Source organism: Vicugna pacos, chromosome 1, assembly GCF_048564905.1.
Source record: "Vicugna pacos chromosome 1, VicPac4, whole genome shotgun sequence".
NCBI classification, from domain to species: domain Eukaryota; kingdom Metazoa; phylum Chordata; class Mammalia; order Artiodactyla; family Camelidae; genus Vicugna; species Vicugna pacos.
Genome location: NC_132987.1, coordinates 88,039,097 through 88,059,866, shown reverse-complemented (window position 1 = coordinate 88,059,866; position 20,770 = coordinate 88,039,097). Strand labels below are relative to the sequence as shown.

The 20,770-nt window shown below is 37.2% G+C and overlaps 1 protein-coding gene across 12 annotated transcripts in view; it reads right to left on the bottom strand.

Moving 5' to 3' along the window:
* PROS1 (protein S) overlaps positions 1 to 20,770 on the bottom strand; it is a 269,581-nt gene extending 248,811 nt beyond the window's left edge. For all 12 annotated transcript variants that reach the window (XM_072967094.1, XM_072967080.1, XM_072967074.1 and 9 more), the window contains exon 1: positions 20,393 to 20,770. In XM_072967094.1, the coding sequence (XP_072823195.1) occupies positions 20,393 to 20,765 (373 nt within the window). In that variant the 5' untranslated portion in view covers positions 20,766 to 20,770. The remainder of the gene's footprint in view (positions 1 to 20,392) is intronic.

Genomic DNA, 20,770 nt, shown 5'->3' with positions numbered 1-20,770 from the left:
AAAAGAAAAGCAAAAGGACTAATTAATCAGTACTCACTATAATTATTAGTAGAATAATTGAACATCTTTAAAGGGTGAATGAGGTAATGTTACTTTATTTTTCTTACTTGCCAAAACAGGAGTTTAAATGTGATGATTAACTAACTAAAGTGTTTGAGTTACATTTTTAAACCTGTTTCTCACCATCTTTATCACTTCCCAAGATCAAGATTAAATCAAGGCTGTATGTGTCTAAAGGATGCTATCCTATAAGCATGCTACCTGCCAAGTGTATTGCTGACTGATAAATGGCAGGGCAATCAACAAGAGTCTGACATCGCCAATTATCTCATTAACTTGAAGTAGTTTTAAGCACACTACCTGATAATAAATATGAAAAAGAAATTACGTGGTTCTGTAGTGGACAAGTTTGGTATCTTACTGTCCTTTACAAAATAAACCCATCCGTCTAACAGAGTCTGCTTTCCAAAGTGTCCACTATTCCTTGTCAAAAAGATATAAACATGACATCACAGATCCAAACTAAGAACTACAGAACTGTAGGGTAAGACAAATAAATGGTTAGAAGTGTTTTTATCAGCTGACTCAAAGTCTTTCTGCCCAAAAATATCTACCCTGCTGGCATACAGGAATGTTTAAAAAGTTCCATTAATTATCATAATAATAATCATGGCACATAAGCATGTAAATGCTGTTTTTTCATTATCTCCTATTAATCCTACTCACAACTGATTCTAAGTAGACAGTAATTTTTCCATTCTATACATGAACAAACTAAAACTCAGAAGAAGTTGAGTTTAATTTCACCAATTCACACAACTGACAAGAGTCAATCAAGCCTGCCTCCAAAATCGTTTCTCTTTTTGCATTACCACATTGTTTCTAACCATTTGTTTCACTTCTTTAGATTAAAAAGTTTTTCAAGAAAGTCCTTGCTAAAACCCAACTATGTTGCTTGAAAAGTGTTACATCCAGATTCAAAATTTTAAGGTTATAATGTTATAATGTTTAGTTAATGAGCCTTTCAAGATTAGAAATATGACTGAATCTGCTTGATTTTTTTAAACTTATCTGAGTCATTCCTTTTTCAAAATAGTGACTATAGAAATTGAACAATTAGGTCAATAACAACCATTGTGCAGACTTTAACTATAATTCTTTTTTGAAATTATCTTCACAGCCTTCATATATTCCCTTTAATATTTTCTGTGGGAGGAAACCTTTTTTTTAGCATTAATTTTTAGCATTAATTTGATTGTAAAGTAAATTACTGTTGTTGGTGCTTCATTTAAGTGCCTGTAATAAGGATAGTGGGGAGCATCAACTCCACTTAAAGGAAAATTCCCCCACTGTTCAATAAAGTTAGACCTTGGTTAATGGTTAATAAAAAATTTTAAAAGCCCCTTTCCCACTTAGTTGTCCAAGCTTGCTACCCTCCATTCAGGAAGTTCAGGACCACAGATCTGCAGGTTGTCCAAAACGGATCAGTCTGATGGAGGAGGTCCAATCTTTATGATAGTTCATTCTCTGAACCTCTTCCGTTCTACTCTTTTGTCCTTTACAAAGATGGTTCTCACATTTTTCCTTCCAAAAGCTCAAAGCTTATCTCTTTTTTAATTCTCCTTTGGCCTTATTTGGCATCCCAAGAATGAAAAACTGTCCCTAAAAAAACATATTTGAAAAGAGAATCTTGGGCTAGCATTTGTTTTGGCAGAGTGCTTGAATCTTTGTTTCTTCCTCAGCGTGGGACGAGGTCAGGGAAAATAGCATTCAATATACAAACAGAACAGTTAGATAATACATTATGATATAATTGTGACTCTGATGTCCCAACGGTTGAAATGGCATATTCTGCCTAATCAAAGACTGATAAAAATAGAATTGCACGTAATATTGAAAAACTTTTAGTTAATAATGATGAGAAAACATATGGCCAGATATTAAAATTTTTATTTTAAATAATTTCCTATTAACTAAGTGTAAAACTTTTCATTTTTTACCATAAATATTTCTACCACAGATGATTTACAGTTCAGAAGAGGTATTAAAAATGGGAAGATTGCAAGGACTAAGATAAACCCAAAGACAGATTTTTAATTAGGCATTCATCAGCCTACACAGTTATTACCAACATAAAAACTTATGTTAGCCTTCAGAAATAAATGCTATGTCTGTATGTATGTTATACTTCAATATTAAAAAAAGTTTATTTTTTTTTAAAAAGAGAGCTAATATACTTGGTTTTCTCTAAATTTCAAATTTTGTTTTATATTGAGGACTACATTGTTGACCAACTGATTCTTCTCATATTATTATATTAAGACTTAGAAACATGTTTTAAAAAAGTATTCTGTAAAGGTGAACTATGCCCCTGTCTTAATAGGCTGACGAGAATAATAATAATAATAAATAGGCTGATGAGAAATAATTTAAGAGAATCAAAGATCATAAGAGGTAGGTCTCGATTGTGTTTAAATCTGGGAAAGAAAAAGAGGGAATAACCTGTGAATTACATGTTGCACATATAAAGGTGAGTTCTAAAACTTTTGATTAGAAGGGGCGAGGGAAGGGTTGGCATTTATTTAGAAGTAGGAAAGCCACTAGTGGCATTAAAAAATGTGACCATTGACCCCCATTCTGGAACAAATCAATGAATGAGTAGGGAAACAATGTCTGAACTGTTTAGCCACAACAGAAATGAAATGGACTTCTCCTAACTTGAAGATTTAATTGTAACTAATTTACAGCCCCTAGTCTAGGGGAAAAAAAAGAAAAAGAGTAAATCACTGCCAATCCTCCCCAACATTAAACCTTTGCTTTAGCCATAGACAGAGAAAGCAGCACATTTTAGCTATTTCTCCCAAAATAACAAATACTTCTATCCAAAAGACAGAACAAGCAGCTTATTACTCAGAAACAAAAACAAAAACAAAAAGCAAAACACTAAAAACTATTTCTGTTATTTCATTTGCTTGCTTTTGGTAAAGTGATCAATCAAGGTACCCCATTTGAAGGACCTCAGGGTTCAGATTTTGTCAAGGTATGAAGATGAATTTTCTATAGCCCTCTCTTTTCTTCTCTAGACCACTACGCTGCTATACTTTCTGAGGCTACAGTGGGAGGTCTCTTTTTAGGATGTGCAGTGGATCATCACATAATCAGTTTGCTTTGTTTTTTAATCTCCTATACTTTAGGACACCAAAACACCATCTGATTTGATGTCACGTACGAAGAGGTTACAGCACAGTAAATGTTTTGTTTTTGTTCTATTTGACCTATTTTGTTAGGGTGGCATCAATTAATATTATTAGTTCACTGGCCTGTGTCTGTATTTATGTTTGGAAAAGCAAAAGGCAATAATGAGAGAGCTGGCCTAATTCTGCAATTCCCCACTTCCTGCAACATCTTCCAGATCTCCCCAATAAGTAAGTCTGAAGTGTGCTTAGAGGCTTAGAAAGAATTTAGCTCTCAATGGCTTGCTTCCTTTTTGATTCTTATGATATTATTACTGTTATTATTATTGTTATTATTATTATTATCATTATTTATTGAAGTATAGCCAACTACTACTATGTGTCAATTTCTAGTGTACAGCATAATGTCCCAGTCATGTATATATATATACATATATTCATTTTCATATTCTTTTTCATTAAAGGTTGTTATAAGGTATTGAATATAGTCCTCTGTGCTACACAGAAGAAATTTGTTTTTTATCTATCTTTATATATAGTGGTTAACATTTGCAAATCTTGTGTTGATTTTTAAATTTTTTCCTTAACAGAGGTACTGGGGATTAAACCCAAGACCTCATGCACACCAAGCACATGCTCTCCCACTGAGCTCTATCTCCTACCCCCAACATTTGAAAATCTTAAAACTCTCAAATTTATCCCTTCTCACCCCTTTCCCCCCAGGTAACCATAAGATTGTTCACTATGACTGCAATTCTGTTTCTGTTTTGTAGATGAGTTCATTAGTGTCCTTTTTTCTTTTTTCCCCCAAATTCCACATATGAGTGATATCATATGGTATTTTCCTTTCTCTTCCTGGCTTACTTCACTTAGAATGACCATCCCCAGGTCCATAGGATATTATTATTTTTAAGTGCTAAGGTGGAAATGAGATTATTTCAAATATTGGTAAAGCATCAAGTAGGTATTTATAATTCAATACAATTCCTACCAGCTTTTCAGAACTCCCTGTTGACTTTCTAAAAGGATATAAGACACAGTCTAAATGACAAAGGAGTAAAATACTAACTTATTAAGAAAAGGAGGGAAAATAATTGAGATAAGGAGTCAAGGAAAAGAAGGAAAATAAAACAGGTAATAAGGAAAGGTGCATTTAGTACACAGAAACTCAGGCCAACTTAAAAAAAAAAGGTAAAAACAAAGTAAATAAACAAACAAACAAAAAAACATAACTCTCCCCAAAGGAAACTCTTTTACACTGTTGGTGGGAATGTAAATTGTTTCTACCACTATGGAAAACAGTATGGAGGTTCATTAAAAAAAAAAAACTCTAAAAATAAAGTTATCATATGATCCAGCAATTCTATTCCTGAGTGTATATCAAGAAAAAAATGAAAACTCTAATTCAAAAAGATACATTCACCCCAATGTTCATAGCAGCACTATTTACAATAGCCATAACATGGAAGCAGTCCAAGTGCCTATTAATAGGTGATTGGATTAAGAAGATGTGGTATATATTGACAATGGAATATTATGCAGCCACAAAAAGAATGAAATATTGCAATCGGCAGCAACATGGATGAACCTAGAGAATGTCAGACAGAGAAAGACAAATACTATATGATATCACTTACAAGTAGAATCTAAAAAAGGATACAAATGAATCTATGTACAAGACAGAAACAGATTTACAGACATGGAAAACAAACTTACGGTTACCAAAGTGGGTGGGGGGACAAATTAGGAGTATGGAATTAACAGATACAAACTAGTATACATAAAATAGATAAGCAACTGAATAGCACAAGGAATTATACCCAGTATCTTATAATAACCCATAATGGAATATAATCTGCAAAAAAACCAAATCATTATTGTAAATTAACTGTATTTCAATTTAAAAAAAAGAATTGAGGTGGGGGAAACTACCTCTCCCCTTCCATCGCAGCAGATAAAAATTAAACATTTATATTCTATTTGATGAGAAATTATGGACTGAATGTTTGTTTTGCACCCTCCCCCGATCCCAGCAAATTCATATGCTGAAGCAGTAATCCACAGTGGGGCTGTTTTTGGAGATGGGGCCTCTAAAAAATAATTAAGGTTGAATGAGGTCATAAGGGTAGGACCCTGATCCCATAGGATTAGTGTCCTTATAAGAAGAGATACTAGAGAGGTTATTCTCTTTTTCTCCCTGCACGTACATATGAACCAAGGGAAGGTCAGGCGAAGACACAGCAAGAAAGCAAGATCTGCCAGCCAGGAGGGGAGCCGTGACTAGAAACTGAATTGGCCAGAATCTTGATCTTGGACACTCCAGCCACTGGAACTGTGAAAAAAACAAATTTTTCTGGTTTAAGCCATGTAGTCTGTGGCATTTTGTTAGAGCAGGGCAAACAGACTAATATATAATGCAAGGAAGCTAGTGACTATTTCTAGTTGCTCTTTAAAGACATGGAAAGTGGCGTTTATGCTGATGCTGTCAGATAGCATTTATCTATTCTCTCTCCAAGATGGTATAAAAGTGATGAGAAGAAAAAAAAATTTTTTTAAAAAGAATAACAACAGTTGAGAGAATGGAAAAGGTCATTGTTAAGAGAAGTGATTTCAACAAATTCTCCAGGATGGAAAAGTGATGTAAACCTGTTGATGAATAAAACAAAGGCAAGACAGCCTTGATCCAAAATGCATACACAGAAGTACAAGGCAAATAAGGACCTTTTTGCCTTTTGGAAATAAGAGGTCTCAGAAAGACTGCAATACACCATTAGCAGGAGAGTGGGAGAAAGGCAACTAGGACCAGGAGGATTAATTTGAAAGTCCAGCGATGACGCACAGTACTGGTTTTCCAGGTCCCTGGTTTCCCAGTACATCCCAAAGTACATGAAGCAGAACACTCATAGTAGGCCCAACAAACATACTATATAAATGAATCAACTAATGAGTGTACATGGAGCTACCTGCTAACTCTTCCATTTAGAAGAAAGACTAGCAGGAAACCAGACCGATACCTATAACAGCAGAAGAAACCCACACAAATCTACTAAAACCAACCTGATATTGTTGCTTAAATATGAAGAGGCAACCAAGAATCATGAGAAATATGGAGGAAAAAATTAACAGCTACCAGCAGCATGAAAAAGAAAACTGACAAAGGGGGAAAAAAAAGTAATTCAGAGAAGATAACTTTAAGAAACTTTTTATAGTCCAATGAATATCTTCATAGTGCCTTAAGATAATACATTCATGAAAGAAGGGGATGAAAGTTAAATCAAAGAAAAAAAAATACTTCAAGAAATTTACAATATGATTTTCAATAATAAAAGTTTGAGAGAAAAAGTTAAAGAAATCTCCTGGAATACAGAGCAAAATTCAGAAACAAGTCAAAGTCATAAAGGATCATTTCTGGAGGAGTTCTAGAAAGAAAACAAGATTTGGAGGAAAGAAATTATCATAAAAGTAGAAAAATTTTCAGAGCTGATGAGAAAGACTAGTCTTCATGTAAACAGAGTCTACTGAGTGCCAAATAAAATGAGTGAATAAAAAGCAAATTTAGACATAGCATGACACAAGTTTAAAACACCTAGCAGCAGAAAAGCTCTAGAATCAATTGATAGTAAGAATGGCCATCAGATTAATGGTACAACTCCATTAGAATCACAAAGCAATTGGAATCTCTCTCTCCTTCCACTTACAGAAGAGGCAATGATTTTAGTCTTTAAAATAAAACCTGAAAACTAGGGAGATACTGCTTGGGACGGATCCATGTGTGTCATTAAGATGACAAGAGCAGAAATTCCAGTCACTCCAACCTTGTCCCAGTTACAATTTAGAAGAAAGTGGGTAAAGCAACTAGAAAGACTTATTTTCTAAAAGTAATGCCCTTACCTTGACAATCTGCCCTCCCCTAGTTCCCACACAGGCTCCTAATGAGAAGCCTGGCTATTGACACAACTGCCTACTTACATGGAATTAATGAGTTTCCCCAAAGGACCATACTATTAGAAAAGCAGACCTAAACAACCACAGAGGAATCCTATGCCATACACCTAGCCTATCTAATCAACTTGGCGCTGTCTTCAAAAAATATGAAACAACAGCCAAAGATCACCAGATATTCGTATAAAATTAATAGTATGAAAGAGGAACATACAGATCCCAAATAAAATAGTGGTAATTGAAGATACAGAAGATAACTTTAAAAAATTTGTAACTAATATCCTAAATAAACTGAGAAGATCAGGCATCCATAAAACAAAAGTAGGCTGCTATGAAAAAGGAGAAATAGAGAACTAAAATATGATTTTAAAGGAAAAAAATTAATGTATTAACTGAAAAATAGAATGGACTACTCCCCCCCATGCCAAAATTGTCAGCTCTTTTTTATCCCTATTGCACTGACAAAGATTTAAAAAGAAGTTAGTAGCCAATGCTGGCAAAGATGAAAGCAATTAGGCACTCTTAAAATATCTACTTTTATAAGCAGATTTCCAGGGACAAATCTCACAATGTGTCTTTAAAATCTCCATAAGAGGCACACTCTTTGGATATTCAGCTAACAATTCTATTTCTAGGAAATTAACCTGAGGAAATGAACATGGACATATATAAAGAAGTATATATGAATATATTCATCACAGTACTATGGATATAGGCAAGATATTGGAAAAAATGTAAGTGTCAAAAATATGGTTTTGGTTAAATATTATGACTACATGATGGAAAATTACGAATCTATTTTAAAGTATGACATATTTTAATTTACTGATATGAAAAAATCATCATATTTAGGTGAAATATCAAGTCATAAATAATATGTAGAGCACAGCTTCATTCTGCATTTATATATTTTAATTTCTAAGAATGTATGGATACAGACAAAGGAGCTTAGAAGAATATAAAGCAAAATGTTACACTGGTTTCTGGCTAGTAAAACTACGAATGCATTTTTTTTAGCACATATCTGTTTTCAAAAATTAGATTGCATCAAGCATGGATCATTTGAATGGTTTAACAATGTTAGTGAGACAGTAGGATATAGCTAGCAGTTTAAAATGGAGAATGATGTCCAATGAGGCGAGAAGGTCAAAATGGAACCCTGGGACTCTCCAACATTTAAGGACAATCAGAGATCATCAAAACAGTAAAAGCAGAATTAGTAATACATATGTAGAGAAAGAAAATTTGAAGAAATGCTTATAGACATGAAAGGAGGTCAATTTCAAAAGGTTAAGTTTCCATCACACCAGTCAGAATGACCATCATCAAAAAGTCTACAAATAATAAATGCTAAAGAAGTTGTGAAGGGAACCCTTCCTTACTGTTGGTGGGAATGCAAATTGGTGCAGCTACTATGGAGAAAAGTATAGAGGGTCCTTAAAAAACTAAAAACAGAGTTACTACATGATCCAGCAATCCCACTCCTGGGCACATCCAGAAAAGATGAAAACTCTGATTTGAAAAGATACATGCATACCAATTTTCACAGCAGTACTGTTTACAATAGCTAAGACACTGAAGCAATGTAGTGTCCATCAACAGAGGAATAGATAAAGAAGATGGTCATATGTGCACGCACGCGTGCGCGCGCGCGCGCACACACACACACACACACACACACACACACACACACACAGGAATATTACTCTGCCATGAAAAAGAATGAAATAATGCCATTTGCAGCAACATGGATTGACCTAGAGATTATCATATTAAATGAAGTAAGTCAGACAGAGAAAGACAAATACCATATGATATCACTTATATGTGGAATCTAAAAGAATGATACAAACGAATTTATTTGCAATACAGAAAGAGACTCACAGACATAGAAAACAAACTTATGGTTACCAAAGGGGAAAGGTGGGGGAGGGATAAATTAGTAGTTTGGGATTAACAGATACCCAAGGTCCTATTGTATAGCGCAGGAAACTATATTCAATATCTTGTAATAACCTATCATGGAAAAGAATCTGAAAATGAACATATACATATATACATGTAACTGAGTCACTATACTGTACACCAGAAACTAACACAACATTGTAAATCAACTATATTCACTTAAAAAAAAAAAAGATGCTTCAACAGTATCAAATGTTGCAGAGAAGTTATTAATAATAATTACTATTATTTAGGATGAGAGTTAAAAAGTATCCAGTCAGTTTAATAATAGGATCACCATTAAGATTCTCAGACACTAATACCAGTGGGAGATTGAAAAGAGAGGAAATAGAGACCCCTAGAATAAACTATTTCTTCAAGAAGATCAAATGAGAATGGGGGGAGGGTAACAGCTCAGTGGTAGAGCTGGTTCAATCCCCAGTACTCCACTAGAAAAAAAAATCAAATGATAATAGAAAGAGAAAGAGAGTGGATAATAACTTTACATAGAAGCAGAGCAAAGCTAACATTTCCCTAAAGTCAGGAAGGTGCATCACAGAATAGCTGTGAGACTCAAGGACAAAATGCCAAATATGCTATTTTGAAAGATACAAAAGTAACATATAATTGCAGGAAGTTAAAATTTTACCATTTTATGAATATTTTAAAGCCAGTGTTCTTGAATATGTCCTTTTAAAGTCCATTCCAAAAAGTGGATATGAAGGCTAATAAGGATCATGTTAATGATGGTAATGTCCCAGATCCAGTGAAAGCTGGTTCCTATAACCTCACTCAGAATCTACCTAGATGAATTATCCTTATTTCACTTCCTCTCAAGCCTCAAGAATTCAATTTCTGTATTTAGAACAATGTAATACAAATAAACCTCTTAAATAAAAGGGTTATTTCCAATGCTAGAGCTAGTAACAGTTAATTTATTATTGTATCATTAAAAAAAACTGCAACTTTAAAAAATTAAAGCAACTTTTGCAGTTTAAAGTTGAGTTTTAGAAACACCAGTTCCTAAGGTCCTCTGTCCACCTCACATCTAATAATTTCTTACCAGAGACCTTCCCCACAGCTGCGTTCTCGTGCTGTGGGGTTCAGCCTCTTTGCTCCCTTCTCTGACATCTTCTCCCCTTCTCTCTCCCTGGCTGCCATCCACTGCCACCCCACCCACTTTCTGTTCACTTCTTACAGAATCATTTATCTATCTTCTGCACTGTGGCCTGATAGACCAGAATGACTCGGGCTTTAACTGTGTGTAGAAGTTACCTGAGGGTCTTGCTAAAATACAAATTCTGGATCAGTAGGTCTGTGGTGGGGTCAAAGATATTTCATTTCATTTCTAATAAACTCCTGGGCAATGCTGCGGCTGGTCCATGGACTACACTTGATTAGCAGAACTACAGACCATGTTCTCAGGACTTGACTTTCTAATCTAAAGCCATTTTTTCAAGGCAATTTCTAAAATAATAACAGTTCTCACCACAGGAATAATTTCAAGATCCAATGTTATCATATTTTTTTTTCACCCTACCACATTAATAACCAACTCAATGTCATTATCCTAAGTCCCCAGCGGGTCTACTAGCATGCATAGTTAATTATGCCCACTCTCTAAATTTTATTCAGAGTTAAAAGAACCTCACACTCCGTAAAATATATTACCAAAGGTTAAATAGGTAATAGGTATTTGCATCTCTTTCAAAGGAATAAATAGTAATCTTACCCTTAGAGAAAAAAATCTGTAACAGGAACAATGCTGACCAAATATTCCATGTGCTTCCTTGGGCTGGGGCTATTTAAGTTAAAAGCAAGTGTGAGTTTTTGTCACTTCCATGCTAAGACAGTTAATAACAAGTACGCCTCCGTTCTTGCGGGGGGGGGGGGGGGGGGGGACATTGGAAGCCATGTGTTCCAAATGGCATAACTAAAGATGTAAGAGATTTACACAAACCACATTGGGCTTTACATGATTAAAAAATAAACTCTTATTTTGCTAAGCCACCAAGATTTGGTGATCTGGGAATTAATTTGAAGATTTGTGGATTAAAATGTCATCACTCCATAGCATATCTTACCCTAACTAGCATAAAATTATGAAAATTTAAACTAATGCCTGTAACAGGATATTCAATAATGTGCTAATTTGCTTCTTCATTAATTCTAAAAATTAAGAGGGTTCTAATGAAAGTAAAAAACACATAGATAAGATAGATAAACTTCAGTTTATTCCTTAAGTAAAACAACCAATAAAGCAAAAGAATTTTTTAAAAAAGAAGCCCCAAGTGTATTTCAAGTTTAAGAGAATAGCAATCAAGAAAGTAACAAACTTCTAAATTATCTTTTAATATAAATGGGGATATAAAGATCCCAAAAGCATTATCACACACCGATCCATGATACAAAAAAAAAAAAAAAAGACAGAGAGAGGAACAGAATCTTATAAAATATCGTAAAGTCTGAGAAGAATTTGTACAGATCATCTTGCATGGTGATGGGAGGACTGGAATGTGAAAAGATCACAGAGGAGAGAGGACACAGAATGACCCTTTTTGAGAAGAAGGGCAGGGAAAGGTTATTTGGAGGAAAAGATCTGGAAACCTCCAGATCATGAGCCTCGCACACCACCAGGGTCAGATTTCAGAACCAGAAGTAAGAGATTAGAAGCATCAGCAGATGCCTCCTCCTATCTTTTAGATGCAAACTGCCATGAAGTAGAGAGGGTCACCCGGTGGGAATGGTGGGTGCCCTCAGGAGCTGATAGCCTGAGCTCTACAGCTGCCAGAAATTGAATTCTGCCAACATTTGGTGAGTTTGGAAGAGGATTCCTAGCTTCATTTGAGATCTTGGCTCTGATTGACCCCTTGATTTTAGCCTTGTGAGAACCCTGAGCGGCTCCTTGAACTTGGACCTGGACTTCTGACCTATGAAACTATGAGATAATAGGTTTTATTGTTGTAAGATACTAAGTTTGTGGTAATTTGTTACACAACAATTAGGATACTGATACAAAAAGGCATCTATAATTTTGAATCAGGCTGAATGTATTAATATTGCTAATTTCATTCCATGTGTTAGCTAGGGCCACCAGCTTCAGTTCTAACAGTTGGCTTGGTTGCCTAATGCCATCCCAGATAAACCCCTGGCACATACCGAACAACACTGCAAAGCTAGACATAATATAAAAGCTTGGCATAATATAAAAGTGCAAAGCTTGGCATAATATAAAAGAAAAAATACACAAAGCTGGAAGACAGACATTCTGGCTTGAATCATTCATGTGGTTCCTACCTATTCACCTCCTCACTTATCCATCCTACCCACTGATACAGAAGACATATATACATGTATATATATATATTTTTTCATGATTATTTTAGCAGTAGACAGTTGAGGAAATCATTGGAATTTTAAAAAGCATTGTAAAATCAGAAACCCTGCTGGGAGGGCCTGCAAAGGAAATGGGCTCTCAGATGTCAGGTAGAATGGGGGGAATCTGAGGCACTGAGCTTAGGTAGCAGCCCAGACTGACCTGAATCAAAGTCAGAGAGAGCACAGTGATCAAATCTTGGAGAAAGGGTTAACACGCAAAGATCTTCCAAGAATGAGAAAGAAAGACAACCCACAAAATTCTTCACTGAGGTTTTCACCCCCAAACTCTATGGGTTAGCAAATCGAGGTTGCAGAGTCTCAATGTAAAGAAATCACCATCTCTTCCTAAAGGCCAATCTTGAGTCAGTGGATGGATCCAGGACCTCGTGAATGAAGGAGAGGGGGGATGCCCTTGAAGAAGCATCCGTAAACTTTTCTCCTAGTTTTCTTCTTCAAAGCAAAATAAATGCAACGGATAACTGCACTAAAGAAAATGATTCCCAAAACTGGAGTCATTATTAGATACTGGCATTGAGGAGGCAAAACACCTAAGAGTAAGGTATGCAGTTTAGAACTGAGGTTTATGCGGCTCAGTTGATAAATGGAATTCTGTCCTGAAGGTACCTAACTATAGGCCCAATCAGACTCAGTCTTCAAACCAATTCCTTCCCCAGGCCTGAGAGCACTGAGCTATTTTCAGCAACAATTTGGTCACATTGGAATATTCCTGCCCAAGTGAAAGATGTTGCTATCAAATCTGGGTGTCTGTCACTAAGATGGAAGAACAGATTTTGATGCACCTTGCATTCTGGGGGTATATTTCATCTTTAGATGTTCTGCTCTGATCTTTTTACAGTATGAGTCCAAAAGCTGCCAAATGTAGGTGGGAACCAAAATAAGAGAATGCCCCCTGGTTAGTTCAAAATTCATCAAGCAGTCTGTCATGCAGCCTAACCAATGACCAATCAGATCCAGTTGGGTTCCAGTGGTCTACAGATGGCAGGGTACTCTTGAGAGACCGTAGCAAGTCCCGGAAGAAGGATTTTAGTAGAGATCCCTATGAGTTGGGAGGAGTTCACATTTCCTTCAGCAATTATTTTCCCTTTGAGAGACTGTTCCCGATATCCTTCAGGCTTTCATGGGCCTGAAGATCAAACTGCAGGATACTTCATGATTTGAACAGCTCATCATGAGCTAGATGCTGTGTTTTTCTTCTAGCCATAAATTTAGTTGTGACAGCAGTTCAGTGGTGAAATGTTCGAATGGTATGAATGGAATGAGCCCCAAGCACCACTGAGTGGCCTGTGCGGGTTGCTCGCTCTCCTGACTTCTTTCTCTCCTTCAGGTTCCTTTTATGGACTCACGCGGAAAGGCCTGTGACCCCAAAGATGAAAATGAAGAGATGCTCCAGTGTGACATGCCAGCATGAACCAGAGGTAGGCCTGCTATGAAACTGCACCCAGAAATGAACAAATTAACAAACTCCAGCCTCTCTCAAGGGTGATCCTGAAAAGCACTGGAGAAGCAAAACCTTCTCTACAAGCAGAGAGATAAGCAGTATTTCTCACTGTCCACTTTGCTTAGAATGAGAAATTATCTGAGATCAGGGTCTAGGCTACTTTCTCAACGGTTACAAATGGTCTGTCCGGTTGTTAAGAGACCTGTGAAGAGTTAGATCTTAGGCCTAAAAACACGGATGTTTGAGCAAGAAATGCCCAGAGCTGAGAATACTTCTGTTCCAAGTAAATGTTCACAGATAGCCCCATACCAGAGAGGTTCTTAAACGTAAGTGGGGACAGAATGGTCCACTTAAGGACTGTCAGCTGTGTTTCTTCTCAAGGTAATCGAGTGCAAGGCTCATGAACTCAAAAATCTACAAGCACTAGATAGGTGCCATAAACAAGGGAAGAGGCTTGGTGACACAATGATGGATGCTCAGAATTATGGCAAACTGAAGAGGGGACAGTCTATCTAAAGAAGGTAGCTCTGGGGGGAGGGGGGTGGGAAGGGACAGACTGGGAGTTTGAAATTTGTGATACTGACAGGCAAATGTAGAATAGATAAACAAGACTATACTGTATAGCACAGGGAAATATAGACAAGATCTTGTGGTAGCTCACAGTGAAAAAGAATGTGGAAATTAATGTATGTATGTTCATGTATAACTGAAAAACTGTGCTCTACACTGAAAATTGACACAACATTGTAAACTGACTATAACTTAATAAATAAAAATGTTAAAAAAAAAAAAAGAAGGTAGCTCGGAATCAGCTCTAGCTAAACTGTGCTATGTTGAAATGTGCACCCAGTGTTGCCAGATCTTCCTTTGTTTTCCAAGAGAAGTCATGAAACCAAATTTTTAGATGAACTTTTCTGATTTTTAAGTTGCCATGAGGGTGAACACACAAGTCTGTGGGCACATATGGCCCTCAGGCTGCCGCTCTGCGTCACCCGGTCTAATATCTGTTCAATAGTCATTAAAAAGTAGCTATGGTCGCAGGGATAGAGGCTACATGTAGACTCACCCTCACAGATTTTCCCTCACAAATGTCCCCCTACTAAGAAAAACACCAAATCTGTTAGCAGAATTGCTGCTTATTTAGCTGTTGGAAACTGGGCAGATTACTAAATCCAATCAGCTACCTGGTGAATGGCTGATAAGTTAGGGTACTTTTTTTCACAGAAAAAAAAGCAGCAATTTGTACTCAGAGGTAGAGACATTTATTCTTTATTTGGATTTAGCTTTTCCATCAGCACCACTACTGACAGACTCATTCAATGCTTCACGCTAAGCAATACAGCTTTACCTCTAAATAAGAAATTAACTCCACAATTAAGGAAATACGTCAATGGGATGATTATTACGGTTTTCATTGGTTTTATTATGTACTCTAATACCTGGAAAGAGCTAGCCTTATGGAATTATGAACTGACCAACTATTGAGGGCTCAGTTACTGCCTTTTGACACACAATTCTATCTTCCAAAATATGGCAAAAAAAAAGAGGTACATTTTCTGAATAAGCAATCATTAATATACAGTGCTTTTTTCTCCTAGAGCCAAAATCCACAGGTCAGGAATGAAAGTAGAAAGGGAAGAAGTACTTGTCATGATTTGATGGTTAGTGAACAAGTGGAATTGTGTCTGCTATAAAAATGGTGCAGTCCTAATCCCCCAGACCCTGTGACCATGACTTTCTTTGGAAATAGGGGCTTCACAGATGGTCAGATTAAGAGAAAGTCCTACTCCAATATGACTGGTATCCTTATGAAAAGGAAAAATTTGGAACAGAGATAAACATATATAGAGGAAAGATAATGTGAAGACATAAGGAGAATGCCATCTAGAAGCCAAAGAATGTTTGAGGCTACCAGAAGCTAAGAGGGAGGCGTGGAACAGTCCTCAGAAGGAATCAGCTCTGCTGGCACCTTGATCTCAGATCTCTGGTCTCCAGAACTGTGGGACAATGAGTTCAGCTATTTAAGCCGCTCCATTTGTGGTACTTTGTTATGGCAGCCCTGAGAAACGAATTCAACGATCTATTCTCAATTATTTTGCTTTCTTTCTTTACAACTAGGTTCTGCTCATCCAGAAACTGGGACCTCAGGAAGAAATGCATTCACTGTGACACCTAACATACTTCCCACTTAATCTGAAGCTGAGACTGCTATATGGCCACTTCAAGTTCTTTATTCTTGTAGGAAAAAAAGGAAAGAGTTATGCTAGAATGACAATAATTTACACAAAATAGTGCTGCTGCCACATACACATCAGGGTCAGAAGAAGTGCTGCTTCTCCAGGATGACTACTATACACAGTAGAAATTGTAAAGGAAGAGAGATGGATGCAACCATCCACAGGCAGGGCTCAGATTCTTCCTGAATAAGGACCTGGTTCATCTCATTGAGCAGACAAAAAAATCAAGCATGAGTTAGACACTGACAGGCATATGTAGAATAGATAAACAAGATTATACTGTATAGCACAGGAAAATATATACAAGATCTTGTGGTAGCTCACAGCGAAAAATAATGTGACAATGAATATAGGTATGTTCATGTATGACTGAAAAATTGTGCTCTACACTGGAATTTGACACAAGATTGTAAAATGACTGTAACTCAATAAAAAAAAGGTCAAAAAAAATCAAACATGAGGAACTGCCTAAAAGCAAGAGGCATATGAACTGAGTAGTGAAGGAGGAAGTCATAAATACCAGCTCTGGCTTCAAACCAAGAGAGACAGGCAAGCCCTAACGCCAGTAACTGTATTCCTTTGCTTGTCTTTTTAAAATTATTTTTGGCATACAGGATGTTTTGGGTTACTACGATGTATCATTTCATCCATAAAACATAGCACATCGACATAGGATTGTGACAGAACTAGAGGAGGCATGGACATCACCCGATGGTACCACCCTAGGAAACAGTAGCCTTGAGCCTTCTTCTCCCAGTGTATTGAGTGGAATTTATTGAGGAGGACGTCCTTTCTACTGAACATTAGTTATTTGCATTATATTAGAAGTCTCTGCATCATATCTGAAATACTTTCAAATGGTATTTATGGAAAGCAGGGCATGTGTGTATGTTGTACAGCCAATAATTAGAATGTGTAGATTCCTCTTTTTTCTGAGACAGGAGGGAAGGGGGCCGGGCATAGTCATTAAAAGGATGACACAGCAATTGAGGATAGGATATAAACTATTTAGAACCAACTAGGCCCAACTTGGCTCAAGATGGCAGAAGACTTAACTTCCAGTAGAACTTGAGCCTTATTATAGGTTCACTGTAATACATTAGTATGCGAAATGACAAACCTACCAGCACCATGACAGTTCCCAAGTTGACCATACAAGCCAAAAAGTGGACGGGGGCCCAATTCCTGGAAATTCTTAACCCTTTCCCAAAATAGTGGGGAAAATCCTCCCACTTGTTAGCATATGAAATTACCCAAACCATAAAAACTAACAACCCTGGGGCCGCCTCGCTTGCCCTCTGAGATAGCTCACACTCTGTGGATGGAGTGTATATCTCCCTGAATAAATCTACTCTCTCTTTACTATGACTTGCTCTTGAATTCTTTCCTGTGCGAGACAAGAACCTATTCTCCATCAACATCTTTGCTTCCTTCCCAGCATCCATTACTTTGTGTCCTTCTGGCATTCTATCTGATTCTAGTGAGCTGTCAATCACAGGACTCCACAAACAAGCTAAGCCAAAATAATCAGGTTCTCTTTTCTAAGAAATTCAATCATGAGCAGGGATATACAAGACCAGAAGACAGAACTGAGTCATCTGATGGCAGCTCCTAATATAGTGAGCACATGAGTTCGTACTACATAGATCACCTAAAACACCCAAGTCCTTGGCTTCCCTAGGCCTGGTTATTCAACATGCCATTAAGTAGTCTTCCAAGAAATCCACTCGGCTTTTTTTTTTTTTTTCCCTTCCTTTCTTTCTTTGTTTTTCTTTCTTTTGTTCCTTTATTTTATTCTTTTTTTTAATTGTCTTTCTTCCTTCTTTTCTTTCTTTCTTTCCTCTCTCTCTTTCTTTCTGCCCCTTCCTTCCTTTCTTCTTTAGTTAGCAAGAGTCATTACTGTTGCTTGTAGCTAAAGAATATTAATTAATAAGTGAATTCTCAGGCTTCTCACATTTTTTCTCATAGTATTTTGAAAGCTTAAATGTGCATACAGATCATTTAGCTATTAGAGAGGATATTGAACTTGGTGGTCAGAAAAGGTCTGAAATGAAAAGCACGACTGTAGATCCTAGATAGAATTAATGGCAAGAGAATATAGCATAGGGTGGTGGTGTTGCATACCAGATATTGCCTCTAACTCTTCCAGCACCAATCTCACTCTAACCTAAGCTTGAAAAAATCTCTTCATCAGTGCAACATTTTGGACTCTGAAATGAAGTGAATTTAAGAAAAGACAAAGGCAGATAAACAGTGAAAAGAATAGTTAGAGAAGGAAAGAAGAAAGTAAAAAAGAGAAGGAAAATATGAGTCAGTAATGTCAAGGGTAGTCTGCTCCTAAGCAGAAGTGGAAGTCTGCAAAGGGCCAAATTAGCACAGCCAAAGGGGACATCTTTCTTCTATTTTTCTTCATCACAGCCTTTAGTGGGAAGTGACACAAAATATATAGACAGTATTATTTTAAATCTCTCTCTCTAGATAGATACAGATACAGATACTGATATATAAAAACATGTCTGGGAAATCAGGTAACATTTCTGAACAATTTCTTCATTGCTAAAAAAGTTAAACTCGATGATTTCTAATAACTCTCTCAAAACTAAAATTGATCTGTAAACTTTTCTTTAAATAGAACTGTATTTCTATGGGCTAAACAGTTGTATTTCTACAGACTAAACAATTAATTATAAACAGAATATTTATAGTTCTAATTTGATCTCAAATTTAAAATTTTAGGTAGTAAAAATATTCCATCTGTATCTCAGTTTTCTCATTAGTAAGCCAGAAATTATTTTTAATCCAATTAAACTACCATACTTTTAAAAATAAAGGCATTATGGGGACAACTATTCTTTATGCGATGTAGCTGTAGAATTAATTTATCTATTCTATCAGTGTCTATATATATATATAAACAAGTGTATTTCCCCATGTATATGTTTCGATTATGTATAATACACACAGACACACACACACATCATTTTTAACTCTACCAAGATTCAATGAAAATGTAACAATTTCTACAAAAAGAAAGAATTAGCAAATTCCTGTGGTGACAAGCAGTAAGTGGCAAGCCATTTTTGCCTTTTTCTCTTCTCCAAAACACTGATCATCGGACAAATACTTGATTGTCCTAATGAACTATATAGATAATGAGTTAGTGTTATGTGGTCCACATATAAGCTTAATGATAGGAGTTTGAATGTTGACATTCTGCTATTGTAGGTCTTTAATGTAAGATTAACAAGTGTTGTTTTAGCTTTAAAATTGGAATTCTTCAATATCTCACTCATTCTGATCTATAACCAATAAAAATTAGTGGGATGTTAGTAAATTCCTATTTAACTCTCGTGAAATTCTCATCTTTGAAAAACTTACACTGGAGCTTTAAGCAACCTAAAAATTATGGTGTACTTCAGAATTTATCTCTCCCATGCCATTTCCTGAGAATAAAACATAACACAAGTAAGCATTTTTGACCAGTGAACATGCTTAAACTTTAAAGAACCAACAAATTAAGTGACAACTAAAATGTACTAAATGCCCTGACATCCCTACATATTTTTTAGAGAAAACTCAGTATCTTGCCTTGAATCAAGGAAATACAAAGATAAAGTACAAAGAATTCATGTGGCACTCAGTGTCAAAAATCCTCAGTACAAGATGATCTGAGAACTACAATATTTAACAGTCCTTTTGATTTCAAGGTTAAAAAATGACATCTCCCTACTGCTATGCAAACCCGCAGTCATCCCAAAACAATTCGTTTGTCAATGTTGAGATAAGCACACCAAGCTCAAAGTCCAGAAATTGCAGACGGGTGGTAGGCTGCAGCAGGGGGTGCTGGTTCTGGCTGGGTACGAAGGGAAGACAGCGTGGGTTGCCTTTTCCTTCCTAGTTTTACACTGGAACGTGTTCATCCTTGTCCTCTGACTGGGAACTTCAGCTATTGAAGGCAAATAGGTAGATTTTCTAATTCCTCTATTGACATTTAGTGTCACTGGGGCTCCTGAACCTGTCCTGTAGGCAACACTTGATTCCCAGAGCAGGGCAAATACTGACCCTGCCCCACCATTACACTGCCCGCTAAATCCACGGCTGCTTCCTTCAGCCCGGCGATTGTCAGACTCCCTGGAAACTTTCTAGGAGCCCTAGGAAAGAAAATCCTACCACCCGCGCTCGCAGTTCAGTTGGCACCGCTGAGGGAAGGAGAAGACAGCACGCTTTTGATTACTCACAGTTCGCCTCCAAGACGGGAAGCAGTAGGGCGAGGCACGCCAGCAGCGCCCCGCAGCGCCCACCCGGGACCCTCATGGCGCAGCGGGCGGAGTTGCGGGCGGGGACGGTGGCGCTTCGTCGCGAGGACCCTTGCGCTCTGCGCGCCGCGGAGCTACGACCCGGGCGCCGCTCTCTGAGGACTGCGGCGCGGCGGCGCTGCGAGCGAGCGCGCCCGCGGAGCGGCCGAGCCGGGGGCGGGGGGACCGCCCGCTCCCAGCCCCCAGCCCGACGCGGGAAGCGATAACAAGGACATTTCCAGGAAGCTTTTCTTTTCGGAGCTGGGGGCAGGGCTGGGGGAGAGTGCTGGAGGCCTAGTAAACACTGTCCAGACATCCTTC